The sequence below is a fragment of the Apodemus sylvaticus genome, chromosome 1 (genome assembly GCF_947179515.1).
Source record: "Apodemus sylvaticus chromosome 1, mApoSyl1.1, whole genome shotgun sequence".
NCBI lineage: Eukaryota > Metazoa > Chordata > Mammalia > Rodentia > Muridae > Apodemus > Apodemus sylvaticus.
This window is the reverse complement of record NC_067472.1, coordinates 170,980,411-170,993,578: the sequence shown is the minus strand read 5'-3', so window position 1 is coordinate 170,993,578 and position 13,168 is coordinate 170,980,411. Positions and strand designations below refer to the sequence as shown.

Below are 13,168 nucleotides of genomic sequence, written 5' to 3'. Positions count from 1 at the left end.
ATTCCAGATGGTGTACAAGAAGGCTCATTTCAGACCTTTAATGTTCCATATGGCTTCACTTCTCATTTTCCAATAACTCTTCCTAGCTTTCACGTTTTAGAAAACCAGGAGGAAACAATCTTAAGTCCGTATGAAAATACGAAAAAAAATTTTAGTAATATGCAATATGCAATATTCCTATTTCTAAACGCTATTTAATGCGAGTCTACCCAAGGAGCTTCAGACTTTTTGTCTGTAACATTCCACATGGCCCATGGATGTACAGAAGTGAAGTACTCTGATGATAACTTCCGCATAATTGGAATATGGACACAGCCCTGACAATATGGGGGTGGGGCGTGGCGCGTGGGGTGGTGGTGGCAGAGTGTACACCTTTATAATTATTGGCAAAGAGAAACTGCGCACGTGGTGGTGGGCATGCACAACACAACTTTTATGCTTGCAAGCAATAAGGGCTATGGACAAACCGACTTCCGCCGGAAAAGTGGCTGAGGAGGAGTTCTTTTTAACCAGAAGTGTCCTAGTGCGTCGATTTCCGCTTAGATCGTCACGTGGTTAGTTGTTATCGTTACCAGGACGCCGAGAGAGTTTGGATTCGGAACACTGGGGAATCCTGAGCGTTCACCCGGCGTGCGGTGCCGTGTGCAGAGCTCTCTGAAGTGCAGTGCGAGGTGAGCAGCGGTACAGGAAGGATGCTGTGCTTCTGAGCGCTGGTTTGTGTTGAGAGATGACTGAGGCAGCTGCAGGGGGATGCCATGGTTGAGCTGGGGTGGGCGTTCTGTGGGAGTCGGGAGAGCAGGGTCGAGGGTGGAGCCGGCTAAGTGAGCCTGGGACTGGTGAGTCTGTGAGGGCGACGGTGCTGCTTGCTTGCGTAGACCGTGACTGGCTGGAGTCCCGATCAGGCACTGGCATGAGGGAGGCGAAAAAGAGAAAAGAGATGGAAAATGAGTGTATTCACGGTTTTGACTTACACTGGGGCTGCAGCATCCTTGGTCTGTCTAAGCCTAAGCAGCGTCACGATTGATAGAACTACCTACAAGCTCGTAGCTGTGGGCTCGAGCCCGCAGAGCTGGGAGAGGAGAATTTGTTCAGGTGCCGGGGACCCGGCCTTCGGGCCATTTTCCTAATATTTCCCATAGGGGAATTGGTGCTGAGAAAGAAAAAAATTGAAACTTACTAATTACCGGGATGAATATTGGGGTCCTTGAAGGTATGTGGGTGAGTCCGTGATGGCCTTGGGATCCCTATGGACTTGACAAGGATCTGTGATCAGTAGGGTGGTGCTGTTAACAAGTTTTAGGGCAAGTGCTTGTCTTCTGCAGCCCGGACAGGTTGGCCAGGGCCCAGAACCTCCCTATTGAAAGGACCAGCTAGCTAGTCCAGGTGAAATGCAGAGAGAGGAGGGGAAATTCAAATTAGCCTCATCCGGCCGTACCCTGCACTCTGGCCTCCACTGCCCAGTGTCCCGCTGGTACTACCTCCTAAGGTGAAAGGGAGGAGCCACCACGCCCTGCCAGACTGCTTTATTATGTAAACCTCTCGACCCCAGCAATCCTAAACCTCCATTTCTGTGACTGACTGGGGTCGCGGTTCTTTACTTCTTCTTCTGTGGCTAATTTGAATTTCCCCAAGCAGAAGTCTAGGCCGAAGAGGTTTACTTAAGTAGACCTGGCTGGCCTCAAACTTGGCAATGGTCCTCCTGCTTCTGTCTCCAGAGTGTGGGTTAGGAGTGTGTGGTGTAACTTGACGTTCCCAGAAAACTTAAAAAGGGGTTTTTTTTTTTTCTCTTTTTTTCTTAATTGGCTGAGTAATCAGGAGACACAAGTTATATGGAATCTTATCCTTCCGATCTCGTTTTTCTGTTTCCTCAACAAAACCCTCTGTAGTTTCACCCTCTACGTTTTATTATTCCCTGTAAAGCAAGTAGATGTATGACCATGACATGTATGCAGATTACTCTTGGGCAAACTTAGCTGTTAGTTTTTGGGTTTTTTGGCTTTTTGTGTTTTTTTGGTTTTTTGATTTTTTGTGTCCCCCACCCCCACCCCAGGCAGGGTTTCTCTGTGTAGCCCTGGCTGTCCTGGGACTCACTCTGTAGACCAGGCTTACCTTGAACTCAGAAATCCACCTGCCTCTGCCTCCCAGAGTGCTGGGATTACAGGCGTGCACCACCACCGCCCGCTAGTTATTTTCTACTATTTAAGGGGTTGTTTGGGGGTGGGGGTGGAATGGGGGATGGGTAGCAGACACTGGCAGAGCTCTATGTCTGTCTGTAGCTGGAGCTAAGCTGATTCAGGTTGTCTTTAGGAATATATAGTGTGGCTCCGAGTACCCAAAAGCTAACGTACTGTCTTTGCCTGGGTGCCTTTTGAGAACACATGCTGTTGGGTTTTGTTTTCAACTCTTAATCCTGTGATGTGTGCCTGGTTGGGGAATGTGGGTGCGTGTGGCGGTGCACGTGGCGGCCCAAGTCTTCCAAGCCTCCTGCAGCTAATGGCAGGTGCTTGGGAGCCACTCATATGAGTGCTGGAATCACCTTTGTTCAGACTTATGAAACGGCAAACATAGACTCAGCATGGGCCAAAATGGAACATTATTACAAATGTGTGTGTGTGTGTGTGTGTGTGCGTACACACACACTGGGCAGGACAAAGTAAGGAGCAGCTGTTATTCTCCATAGAACATAGCAGCTTAAACTGTAAATGAGATGCTTGTAATAGATTAGAACATCATTAAACAGAGTATTCTTTTATGTATATTTTCTAAGGACTTGCTGATTTTAATACCTATGGGACACATGCATCTTCCTTTGCTGCTTAATATCTTCTCTTCTTACAGTTAAAGGGTGGGGGGGATCTCCTATGAATTCTTCCTAACCATTAGTTCAAAATCATAGTCTTTTGTTTGTTTCCTGAATCTTCATAAAAGTAAGAATTGGGCCGGGCATGGTGGCACACACCTTAAATCCCAGCGCTTGGGAGGCAGAGGCAGGCTGATCTTGGAGTTCAAGACCAGCCTGGTCTACAGAGTGAGTTTCAGGACAGTCAGGGATACGCAGAAAGCAAAAGCAAACAAACAAAAGAAAGAACGAGTTGGGCTTTTTCTTAACCATGTCTACTACTCAATGATGTGCCTTTGATACCTGTCAGGTAGGGACCCTCAAAACTTCATGTGCAAATGTTGGCTGAGTGTCGTTGACTTTCCGAGACTTTCTGGTGTCTTCATAGATTCCTGGGTCAAGCCAAGTCATTCATGCTGCTGATTTTCTAGCAAAACCTGTCGGCTCTACTCAATGGCTCCACATGAATCCTGAGGAAATCCAGACATGGCCGCCGACCTGAATTTCTGTCAGAAGCCCCAGAGCCTGGAAACAGAGGGGCAGGATGGGCCACGTGAGGTGAGGAGAGGCGACTTTGGTTCCATTTTCCAGAACTCCAAAGATTTCCTTTGTGCATATTTGTAAAAATGTCCCTTTCTAGCTCGGGCTGAGTCTTTACGTTTGCTGTTTACCAGTCTGAGTTTCTCACAACATTCAAGCTCACCCTGTAATGCTGAGCCCCAGGAGCTCCACACCCCTCACAGACAAGCAAATCGCAGCCTAAAAGCTGTCGTCCTGCATAATTTCACTGGAGAAATTCTGTCCTCCTTGGGGGCGAGAGTGGGTGAGGCATAGTATACAATACATGGCAGGATATTTATTTATATACTTCTTTATGCCTGAATGAAAAATGTGAAGTCAGTATTTTTGTGGGAAGTTTAGTGGTGTGACTGGGGTGGGGGAGTCACTAAAAACACATGTCTACTTAGTGTATCTTTCAAGGAATAATTCACAGTGAGTGAATTATTCACAGTATGTTGTTACAGAGATGGATATCCTTTGAGGATGTGACTGTGGACTTCAGCCAGGAGGAGTGGCAGCACCTGGACCCTGCCCAGAGACACCTGTACCAGGAGGTGATGCTGGAGATCTACAGCCACCTCTTGTCAGTGGGTGAGCACAGCTGGCCGGGGGTCCAGGGTGGGCCTCAGATTCCTTTTGCAGAACTTGGTGGACTTCTTTCTTGTTCTTTTTGTTTGTTTGTTTTTTGGATTTGGTTTTTTTTTTCAAGACAGGGTTGTGTAGCCCTGGCTGTCCTGGAACTCACTCTGTAGACCAGGCTGGTCTCGAACTCAGAAATCCTCCTGCCTCTGCCTCCCAAGTGCTGGAATTAAAGGCGTGCGCCACCACCGCCTAGCTTCTTCCTTGTTCTTGTTCACTTCGGTTGGGCACCTTTTGAATGTTACTTTTTGTACAGCACTTGATGTTGAGGTGTGTGCTTAGTCCGTGCGGAGCTCTTTGGATCTCCTCTAAAGCCCGAGAAGATGTGTGCACACAGGTCCAGTATCCTTCTAATCCACAGGGTATCCCAGGCCGGAGGTCATCCTCAAGATGAAGAACGTAAAGGATGCACGGGTGGGGAAGGTTGACTTCCCACATCAGCTGTGTGGTCAAGGTGAGTGACTCTTACCAGCTGGAGGTGTAACCAGCTACTGACCTACTCAGGCCTCAGCAGTCGGTGCCTGCAATGCGCCCACCCCCACTCCCAGTTCTCATAGGGACAGAAAGGTGGTTACTGCTTAATATCCATGCTGAGAAGCCTGCTTAAGTTTACTTCTGATGGTCTGTACAAATTCACAGGCCATGTTTGGAAATCACGAAACAGAAATCACATGTAGATTTCTGCTTGTACATCTTTAATTGTCCACAGTTGACACTATCAATTTCGTTAATGTATTGCTTGTGTAATGAGTAAAAGAAATGTTTCTATCTTGTTTATTTTTGTTTTTGAGATCGTGTGTGTGTGTGTGTGTGTGTGTGTGTGTGTGTGTGTGGTGTGTGTGTGTGTGTGTGTGTGTGTATGTTGGAAGCGGCCCAAAGAGTGCTAGAGTTAGAGATAGGGAGGAGCACCCGTGTGGGTGAAGGGAACTGAACTTGTCGCCTCTGAAGGAGCAGCAGGCACTCTTAACCGCTGAGCTATCTCTCTAGGCTCTTCTGTGATAACCTTTTCCTAATTATTTAGAGCATCTCATTATATCTGTTATATAACTAGATTTCCTGTATATATATTACTTTTGTATGGTTTATCATTTTGTGGTCTTCTACTTCTTTCACCCAATTTATTTCTTCATTAGTGTCCTTTTTCATCCTGGATCTTTGTTTGTGTCCTCCTATTTGTGGCACCACTGTATTCCTGTTTAATATGTTCCCCATATTGTCGTCTCTGTCTCTTTCTCTGGGTAAGCACAGGACACTCACCCCCGGGGAGGTCTGAGAACAACTTGCAGAGTCTCCTAGAGGTCGAACTCAGGTCATCAGGCTTGATGGCAAGTACCTGCACCAGTGAGCCATCGTGTGGGGCCAGTCGTACTTCCTTATAGGAACTGTCTTTTAGAGCCATTCTCATAGATCTCTCGGCTAGCAACTTGAAACAATGTAGAACCATCTGGAAAGAGTCTCAGTGAGGGGTTGCCTTATTAGGTTGGTCTGTGGGCATGTCTCTGGGGACTGTACTTATTGTATTAATTGACCTGGGAGGGCCCAGCTGTGTGGGCAGTGCTGCCCTGCAGTAAGGTCAGGGATTGTGTAGGAGTACAGAAATCAAGCTGAGCAATAGAGATGCGTGTGTTCAGTCTTCCTCTTCAACCCTCCGTGCCTGTGTTGTGAGCAGTTGCTTCAGATTCCTAGCTTCTTAAACTCCCTGAACTGATGGACTCTGTCTTAGTCAGGGTTTCTATTCCTGCATAAACATCATGACCAAGAAGCAAGTTGGGGAGGAAAGGGTTTATTCAGCTTACAACTTCCACACTGCTGTTGATTACCAAAGGAAGTCAGGATTGGCACCCAAGCAGGTCAGGAAGCAGGAGCTGATGCAGAGGCCATGGAGGGATGTTCCTTACTGGCTTGCTTTCCCTGGCTTGCTCAGCCTGCTTTCTTATAGAACCCAAGAGCACCAGCCCAGGGATGGTACCACCCACAGGGGGCCCTACCCCTTGATCACTAATTGAGAAAATGCCCCACAGCTGGATCTCATGGAGGCACTTCCCCAACTGAAGCTCCTTTCTCTGTGATAACTCCAGCCTGTGTCAAGTTGACACACAAAACCAGCCAATACACTAACCTAGAATGGTTAAAATAAGTCCTTTCCCCCTTCCCCCCAATGGCTTTTTGTTGGGATGTTTTATCACAGCAACAGAAATGAAACCAAACAGGTCTCACATTCATATTGTGATGATGTGTGTGTTAGCATCTGCAGTCTCTGTGTGTGGTAAGCTACCAGACCTAGCTATTGAGAGGACTGGTCCTGTGGGTGGTCCCTTCCTTAGAGTTGAGACATGAGAAACTAGGATCGCCTTCAAGTTAGAAAGTGTTTTCTTACATATGAGAAATTTTGGTTTCTTGGTGTTTCTCTATTCTTGAGTTTATTACTTCATATTTCCTGCTTTATTACTTCATATTCTTATTTTCTAGTATATGACTTATATGACTCTTTCTTTTTTTTTTTAACGATTTATTTATTTATTGTATGTGAGTACACTGTAGCTGTCTTTAGACACTCTAGAAGAGGGAGTCAGATCTTGTTACAGATGGTTGTGAGCCACCATGTGGTTGCTGGGATTTGAACTCAGGACCTTCGGAAGAGCAGTCAGTGCTCTTAACTGCTGAGCCATCTTACCAGCCCCTATATGACTGTTTCTTAATTCCACTGAAATCAGTACAACACAATTCCCTATATCCTTATTTAAATTGTTTGTTCCTAATGATATTTGTGGGTTCCACTTACGAATTTGATTAATATTCTATTGACATTTTCTCATACAGCAAACATGTCTATTTCTTTCTCTTCTTCCTGATGATTTGATGCAAATATTCAATTATTTTGTATGATGTAGAATTCATCAGTTCTTTTCAGTGGCCGTATATTACCAACTTGTAAATAAATGTCGCTGAGTATTTTTCCTCACTTATGCTCTGAGCCACAGTTATGTTTCTGTTAATGTCTGCTCTGCTGGCCTCCCCATTGCTATAATCTGTTGATTAGATTGTCTTCTCTGTTGTTGTTGCTGCTGCTGCTGCTGCTTCATCAGAGTTAAGCTTTGTGAACAGCAGTCTCAGCAAATAAAGAATTATATGCATTGAGTTCCTAAAGATAAGCAGAAGATACTGTTTTCTCCTGTTTTAGAAGATTTCTCAATGTCTGCTAAAGTAAATGGAAGGAAACAAGTTGTGATGGACAGTGTGGAATAGCAGTGGTGCCTTTGTGTGTGCTGAGTGTAAACACTCAGGAAACACTAAGGAACGGCTGTTTGGGGTGCAGCCATCATTAGGAGGATGTGGGGAGTGACTGCTCTCGGGGTTCCTATGAAGTAGCATCACCCTCAGTCTGAGGTGACATGGGAGTTGATTTTGAGGGTACTTAGAGTGGTTACTCCATAAAGTAATTTTGAATTGGAATAAAAGACCAAACCAAGCAAACTTAGTTGAGTTAGAGCAGTAGACTTCAAACTCCCTGATGCTGTGACCCTTTAGTTCCTTATGTTGTAGCGACTGCCAATCATAAAATTACTTTCACTGGTACTTCCTAACTATAATTTTGCTACTGCTATAAATTGTAATATAAATATCTGATATGCAGAGTATCTGATATGCCTAGGAAAGGGTCATTTGACACCTCTCCACACCACACAAGGTTGAGAACTACTGAGTTAGAGGATGTGAGTAAGTGCTTAGAGTTAGGAGTGATTGACCACTTTTATGTTGATGTTGTTGAGCTGTATTGGAGTTATCTTACTTGTATGAGTGTTTGGTCTCATGGATGCCTGTGTACCCCATGTGTGCCTGGTGCCTGCAGAGCCCTAAGAGAGTGAGTGTTCAATCTTCTGGACTTGGAGGTACAGTTGGTTGTGAGTGGTCATGTGGGTGCTGGGAATTTCACACACACATGCAGGAGTAAACAGATGTACACATGTGAGCACACACACAAACACATTAAGTCGACAAGATACAAAAAAATAAAAACTTGGAAGTGTAAAGATTAGGCGCAAAGACTTTCGGAGCATGGCGAAGTCTGACGTTAATCCTTACAAACAGAGGGAACTTAAAAAATGTAACAACAACAAAACGGGTGAGAAAACGGCTTGCATCCCTTTCTTTTGACCCCATTGACTGTGTCCAGTCTTTTCTCCCTTAACTTATTTGTCTGCCTATGTTTATAGTACTAGACCTCTTACATAACCTGGTTGTCTTTCACCAAACCCAATTTCCCAACAAATTGTGTAAGTGATCTTGGCCACACTGACTGAGGCTCTGTGTCCTCATGAGGAAAGCAAGGTGTCTAGGTGTAGGTGCACTGTGGAGTGACTGAGAGGATTCAGTGACTTTATGTATTTACTGCAGAGAAAGTTGCTGTGTTGCATAAATATGCAGCATACTATAAGGGCCATGATAGCATCTCTCAAGTGTTCTCACCATCGTCAGAATCATTACTTCTGACAGATCTCTCTGTAGTCAGAGTCTGATTCCTCCTCAGTCATGCTCACCTTGTTCCTTCATCTCTTTCTCAACAGGGGAGTCAGAGCGTGACTCGCCACACCAAGTATGTGTGAAAGCTGCATTTCCAAATGATGTATCAAGAGTAATCACTAGAGGTGGTTCCTACTGTTCCATTATAGAGGAACCGCGGCACGGTGGTGATCCTCAAAGGTCAGATCAGCAAAATCAGATCCCACCCTTGAGTCCTGGTGCTTCCTTCAGCCAGAAGACCCTAATGGTAAACAATCGTGATGGATGTGAAGCAACTGGGGCATCTCTGAGGTGTTGCCCCTGTGAAAAGACATTGCAGCCTGACCTTCCAGCAGACAGAGAACCTCAAAGCAGCACCCCACTGCAGCCTAATGGCGTCCTTGACTCTTGTCGGTTCTTCACACAAGGCCTTCCCAGTGCTGTGTGTACAATTCACAACACAGGAGACAGAGCACACAGAGGTGACCAGTGTGCAAATGTTCTCAGCCCTGAGCAACCGTTTATGCATCATGACATTCTTTCTCAGGACAAGCCAGCTGAATATATCAACAATGAGAAGGCCTTTGCTGCCAGGTCAGCTTGGTGTCAGCAGGAAACCACTAACGCTATAGAGACACATTTCATTTGCCACCTATGTGGGAAATCCTTCCTTCAGAAATCTGAGTTGAGCGGTCATCCAGGAACAAACAGAGGAGAGACACGTTATGAATGTCCTGACTGCCTGAAGTCACTTGCAGGTACATCTAGCCTGCGGGCACATCGTGACACTCACACAAGGGAGAAACCTTACAGATGCCGTGACTGTGGCAAGTCATTCAGTTATGCCTCCCACCTAAAGGTCCATCTTCGAATACACACAGGTGAGAGGCCTTACGTGTGCTCTGACTGTGGGAAGGCCTTTAGCCAAAAGTCAGTCCTCACCACGCATCAGAGGATCCACACTGGGGAGAAGCCTTACATGTGTAGCCACTGTGGGAAATTGTTTGTTTACGCATCAGATCTGAAGAAGCACATACAGTTTCACACAGGGGAGAAACCCCATGAGTGCAGAGATTGTGGGAAATTGTTCAGGAATAAATCTCACCTGCCTGTGCATCGTCGAATTCACACTGGTGAGAAGCCGTACAAATGCCGTGACTGTGGGAAGTCATTCCGGAGGAAGTCGCACCTTAAAGTGCATCACCGAACTCACACTGGTGAGAAGCCTTACGTGTGCCCCGATTGCGGGAAGGCCTTCAGCCACAGTTCAGTTCTCAGCACACATCAAAGAATTCACACTGGGGAGAGGCCTTACGTATGCAGCGACTGTGGGAAGGCCATGTCTTCTAAAGCCCAACTAAATGAGCACCGAAGAATCCACACAGGTGAGAAACCCTATGTGTGCGTTGACTGTGGGAAAGCTTTCAGTGGCAGATCTTCCTTACAAGCACATCGTAGGACTCACAGTAGTGAAAAACCATTTGTCTGTCGCCAATGTGGGAAGGGCTTCCTGCGCAAGTCACAGTTGTCATCTCACCAACAAATTCACACTGGTGAGAATCCTTAGGAGCGAGCGCTGTGCGTGTGTGCGCGCTATAGTTCAGTCATACATATCAGCTGAAGGAACATCATCAAATTGAAACAGAAAAATATGTCCTTGATTGGGAAGGTTTTCAACAGCTGAAGGCTCTTGGCTTTCATTTTGTGCAGAGAAACCTGAGGTGACTTTTGAATGCAGAAAGTCCTTCAAACACAAGTCAGATGTCAGTAGCCCCAGCAGACCTGACACTATAGATACTGATCATGTGAAAGGCTCTTGTACAAAGTCAATTCCTTATCCATGTTTTTAAATAAAGAGACCTAATTATAGCTGTGCATTGCATATTTTAAATACACAAATTAATATACCTGAGGAAAAGAATAAAGAATTTGTAAGAAGTAAAGATACCCACATTCATGTGATGCTGTTAGTCTGGGTGCCCGTGTTTGTGCGGGTTCTTGTGTGCTATGAGGACCTTTCTTGAGAAAACAAGTATCTACCTCCTCTCAAGTAATTCCACCGAAGCCCAGCTTAGGAATTGGTGAGGTTTTGGGGCATGCGTACAGAACGTGAGTGAGGGATACCTTCAGGAGCCTGGTGACCCCAAGGCAGCCACGGTGCTTAGAAGTCTTACCCCAGCATGGATGACGACTTGCCCATAACTGCACAGATGAGCATCTTCCAAAACAGTGAGTCTGCAGACTCAGTGGACAGGGAGGGATAGCAGCTGAGGGACTGATGGCCTTCCACACCCCTCCTGTGAGGGGACATAAACAACAGGTCCAACCTCAAGGCTCACTTCAGTGTGATTGCAGCTGCTGTGATGATGACTTCTGCTCAGAGGATGTGTGTCTGCAAGCAGAAATGACTTTTTAAGTGTTAGAAAGCACATGTATGTGTGTATGCATGTATGTATGTATGCATGTATGTTTTGATATCTTCTCTCAAGTCCACACACACACCTCGCCACTGCCCCCCCCCCATGTGGTGGCACTGTCATTACCCTTCTCTGCAGAAACCCAACAGTCCTCAGGTAGTAAATGAGGTGTACATTGACTTGGAACGGCAGCTAAGGGTTAGAGGCCTAGAGGGTCAGAAATAGGGAAGTCCACATGACAGAGACCCTGTTGGTCAGGCTCTCTATGGTGCATTTTCAGGTGAGGACTAACCCTGGAGTAACAGTGGGTGAGAGCAAGCAGACAAAAGACCACCTTTTTTGTAAAGTTTCACTTCTGTGCAAAGTCCAGAAGAGGCAAATACACAGATATACAGTGATGTATATACACAAATACACAGAAGGTTCACTTGTTGCCACAGGAGAACAGGAAGGGACAGCATCATGGTTGTGGGTGCAGGGTTTCTTTCTAGGGCATGAAAGAATTCTGGAGTCATAGTGGTCATTATTATGTAGTTTGGTCAGATGTGAACTTTGTCCCAAATGGAAATATGTGTGCATAGTTACAAATTATAAGGAGACTAGTTTTTATGTGATAGTGACAAAGATCTAAAGAGTCCCCAGGGACCACGCTATGGCTTAGTGCTGGTCTATACATCTAATCCCAGCATGAAAAAGCAAAATAAGTTTGTGGTACAGTGGTAAAGTGAAAACCCTGTTGAGAATTGACTATTGTCCAGCATTGTCAAAACTTAACTAGATGTGATCCAGCTAAATTTTGGCCAGTTGATGTCAATGACAAACATTTGGACAAACATGATCCAAGACTATCATGACACATTGCTTTTGGCAGAATGAAGTCAGATATCCACAGAATTGGGGTCTCTTGTGTAGCATTTTGCTCTGAATTGAACCATTCCATCCTGGAGAGAGGCCTAGTGGTTATGGACTCAAGTCTGATCCCAGCATCCATAACCATCTGTAAATCCAGCTCAGGAGGAGCCACACCTCTGGTCTCTATTGTCACCTGTACTCACATGTGCATACTCCTACCAACAGATACACATAGTTTGAAATACAAAATTTAGAAGATGCCAGAAGCAAACAACTCACAAGTCTCAGGAAGTTACCGAAAAGATTTATAAGGGCCTCTCATCTAGGTTCTAAAGTAGTAATTCCTGCTGCAAACAAGAGGGTCTCTGATCATAAAGATGCCTGCAAGGTGTCCAGAGAGTTCCAGATGTACGTCCATTACCCGTGCTGGGGTGGGCTTTGTGTTGACCCAGCTGCCAAAGCTGCCTTTGAGTTATACAAGCCTTTCTATAACCTCCCATTCCTACACAAGTAAGCCCATTAAGTCAGCGGTTCACTGAGTTGGACTTTGGTGGACTCATTACTTGGATCTGTTATCAGGGCCCTATGTGGGAGAAACAGACATGGGTTCACACCTCAGGAAGTCCATCACTTCACTGGAGATCACTGTGGTACTTTATGTTGCATGAGTGTTTGCCTGCACAAAGGCCAGAAGGGGCATCAGATCTGGGACTGAAATTACAGATGGTTGAGAGCTACCTTGTGGATGCTGGGAACCACACTTGGGTCCTTTGCAAGAGCAGCAAGTTTTCCTACCACCCAACCATTTTTTAATTGGGATTTTTTTTTAAGTTCTTTGTATAATCTAGATACTAACCCTCTATTAGATGTATACTTGGTAAAGACTTTCCCCCAAAGCTGCTGCTTTGTCCAAATAACAGTGTCCTTTGCTATACAGAAGCTTTTTTGTTGTCTTTCTTTCTTTCTTTCTTTCTTTCTTTCTTTCTTTCTTTCTTTCTTTCTTTCTTTCTTTCTTTCTTTTCTTTCTCTCTCTCTCTCTCTCTCTCTCTCTTTCTCTCTTTCTCTCTTTCTCTCTTTCTTTCTCTCTTTCTCTCTTTCTTTCTTTCTCCTCTTTCTTTCTCTCTTTCTCTCTCTCTCTCTTTCTTTCTTTCTTTCTCTCTCTCTCTCTCTCTCTCTCTTTCTTTCTTTTCTTTCTTTCTTCTCTCTCTCTCTCTCTCTCTCTTTCTTTCTTTCTTTCTTTCTTTCTTTCTTTCTTTCTTTCTTTCTTTCTTTCTTTCTTTCTTTCTTTCTTTCTTTCTTTCTTTCTTTCTTCCTTCTTTTTCCCGAGACAGGGTTTCTCTGTATAGCCCTGGCTGTCCTG

The 13,168-nt window shown here is 45.2% G+C and overlaps 1 protein-coding gene across 1 annotated transcript; it reads left to right on the top strand.

Moving 5' to 3' along the window:
* Nucleotides 1-484: 484 nt before the first annotated feature.
* Nucleotides 485-10,408, top strand: LOC127670205 (zinc finger protein 175-like). Its single transcript, XM_052164582.1, has 5 exons — nt 485-671; nt 3,228-3,397; nt 3,865-3,991; nt 4,401-4,493; nt 8,605-10,408. The coding sequence occupies exons 2-5, from the start codon at nt 3,326-3,328 to the stop codon at nt 10,104-10,106; spliced, it is 1,794 nt and encodes a 597-aa protein (XP_052020542.1). The 5' UTR covers nt 485-671; nt 3,228-3,325; the 3' UTR covers nt 10,107-10,408.
* Nucleotides 10,409-13,168: the final 2,760 nt, after the last annotated feature.

What these genes read in the sequence shown, in the direction of transcription:
- LOC127670205 (XM_052164582.1), top strand. Translation starts at nt 3,326, where the DNA reads ATGGCCGCCGACCTGAATTTCTGTCAGAAGCCCCAGAGCCTGGAAACA. An exon ending in GGCAGGATGGGCCACGTGAG is followed by an intron (nt 3,398 to 3,864) that starts GTGAGGAGAGGC and finishes ATGTTGTTACAG; the next exon opens with AGATGGATATCCTTTGAGGA. An exon ending in CAGCCACCTCTTGTCAGTGG is followed by an intron (nt 3,992 to 4,400) that starts GTGAGCACAGCT and finishes TCTAATCCACAG; the next exon opens with GGTATCCCAGGCCGGAGGTC.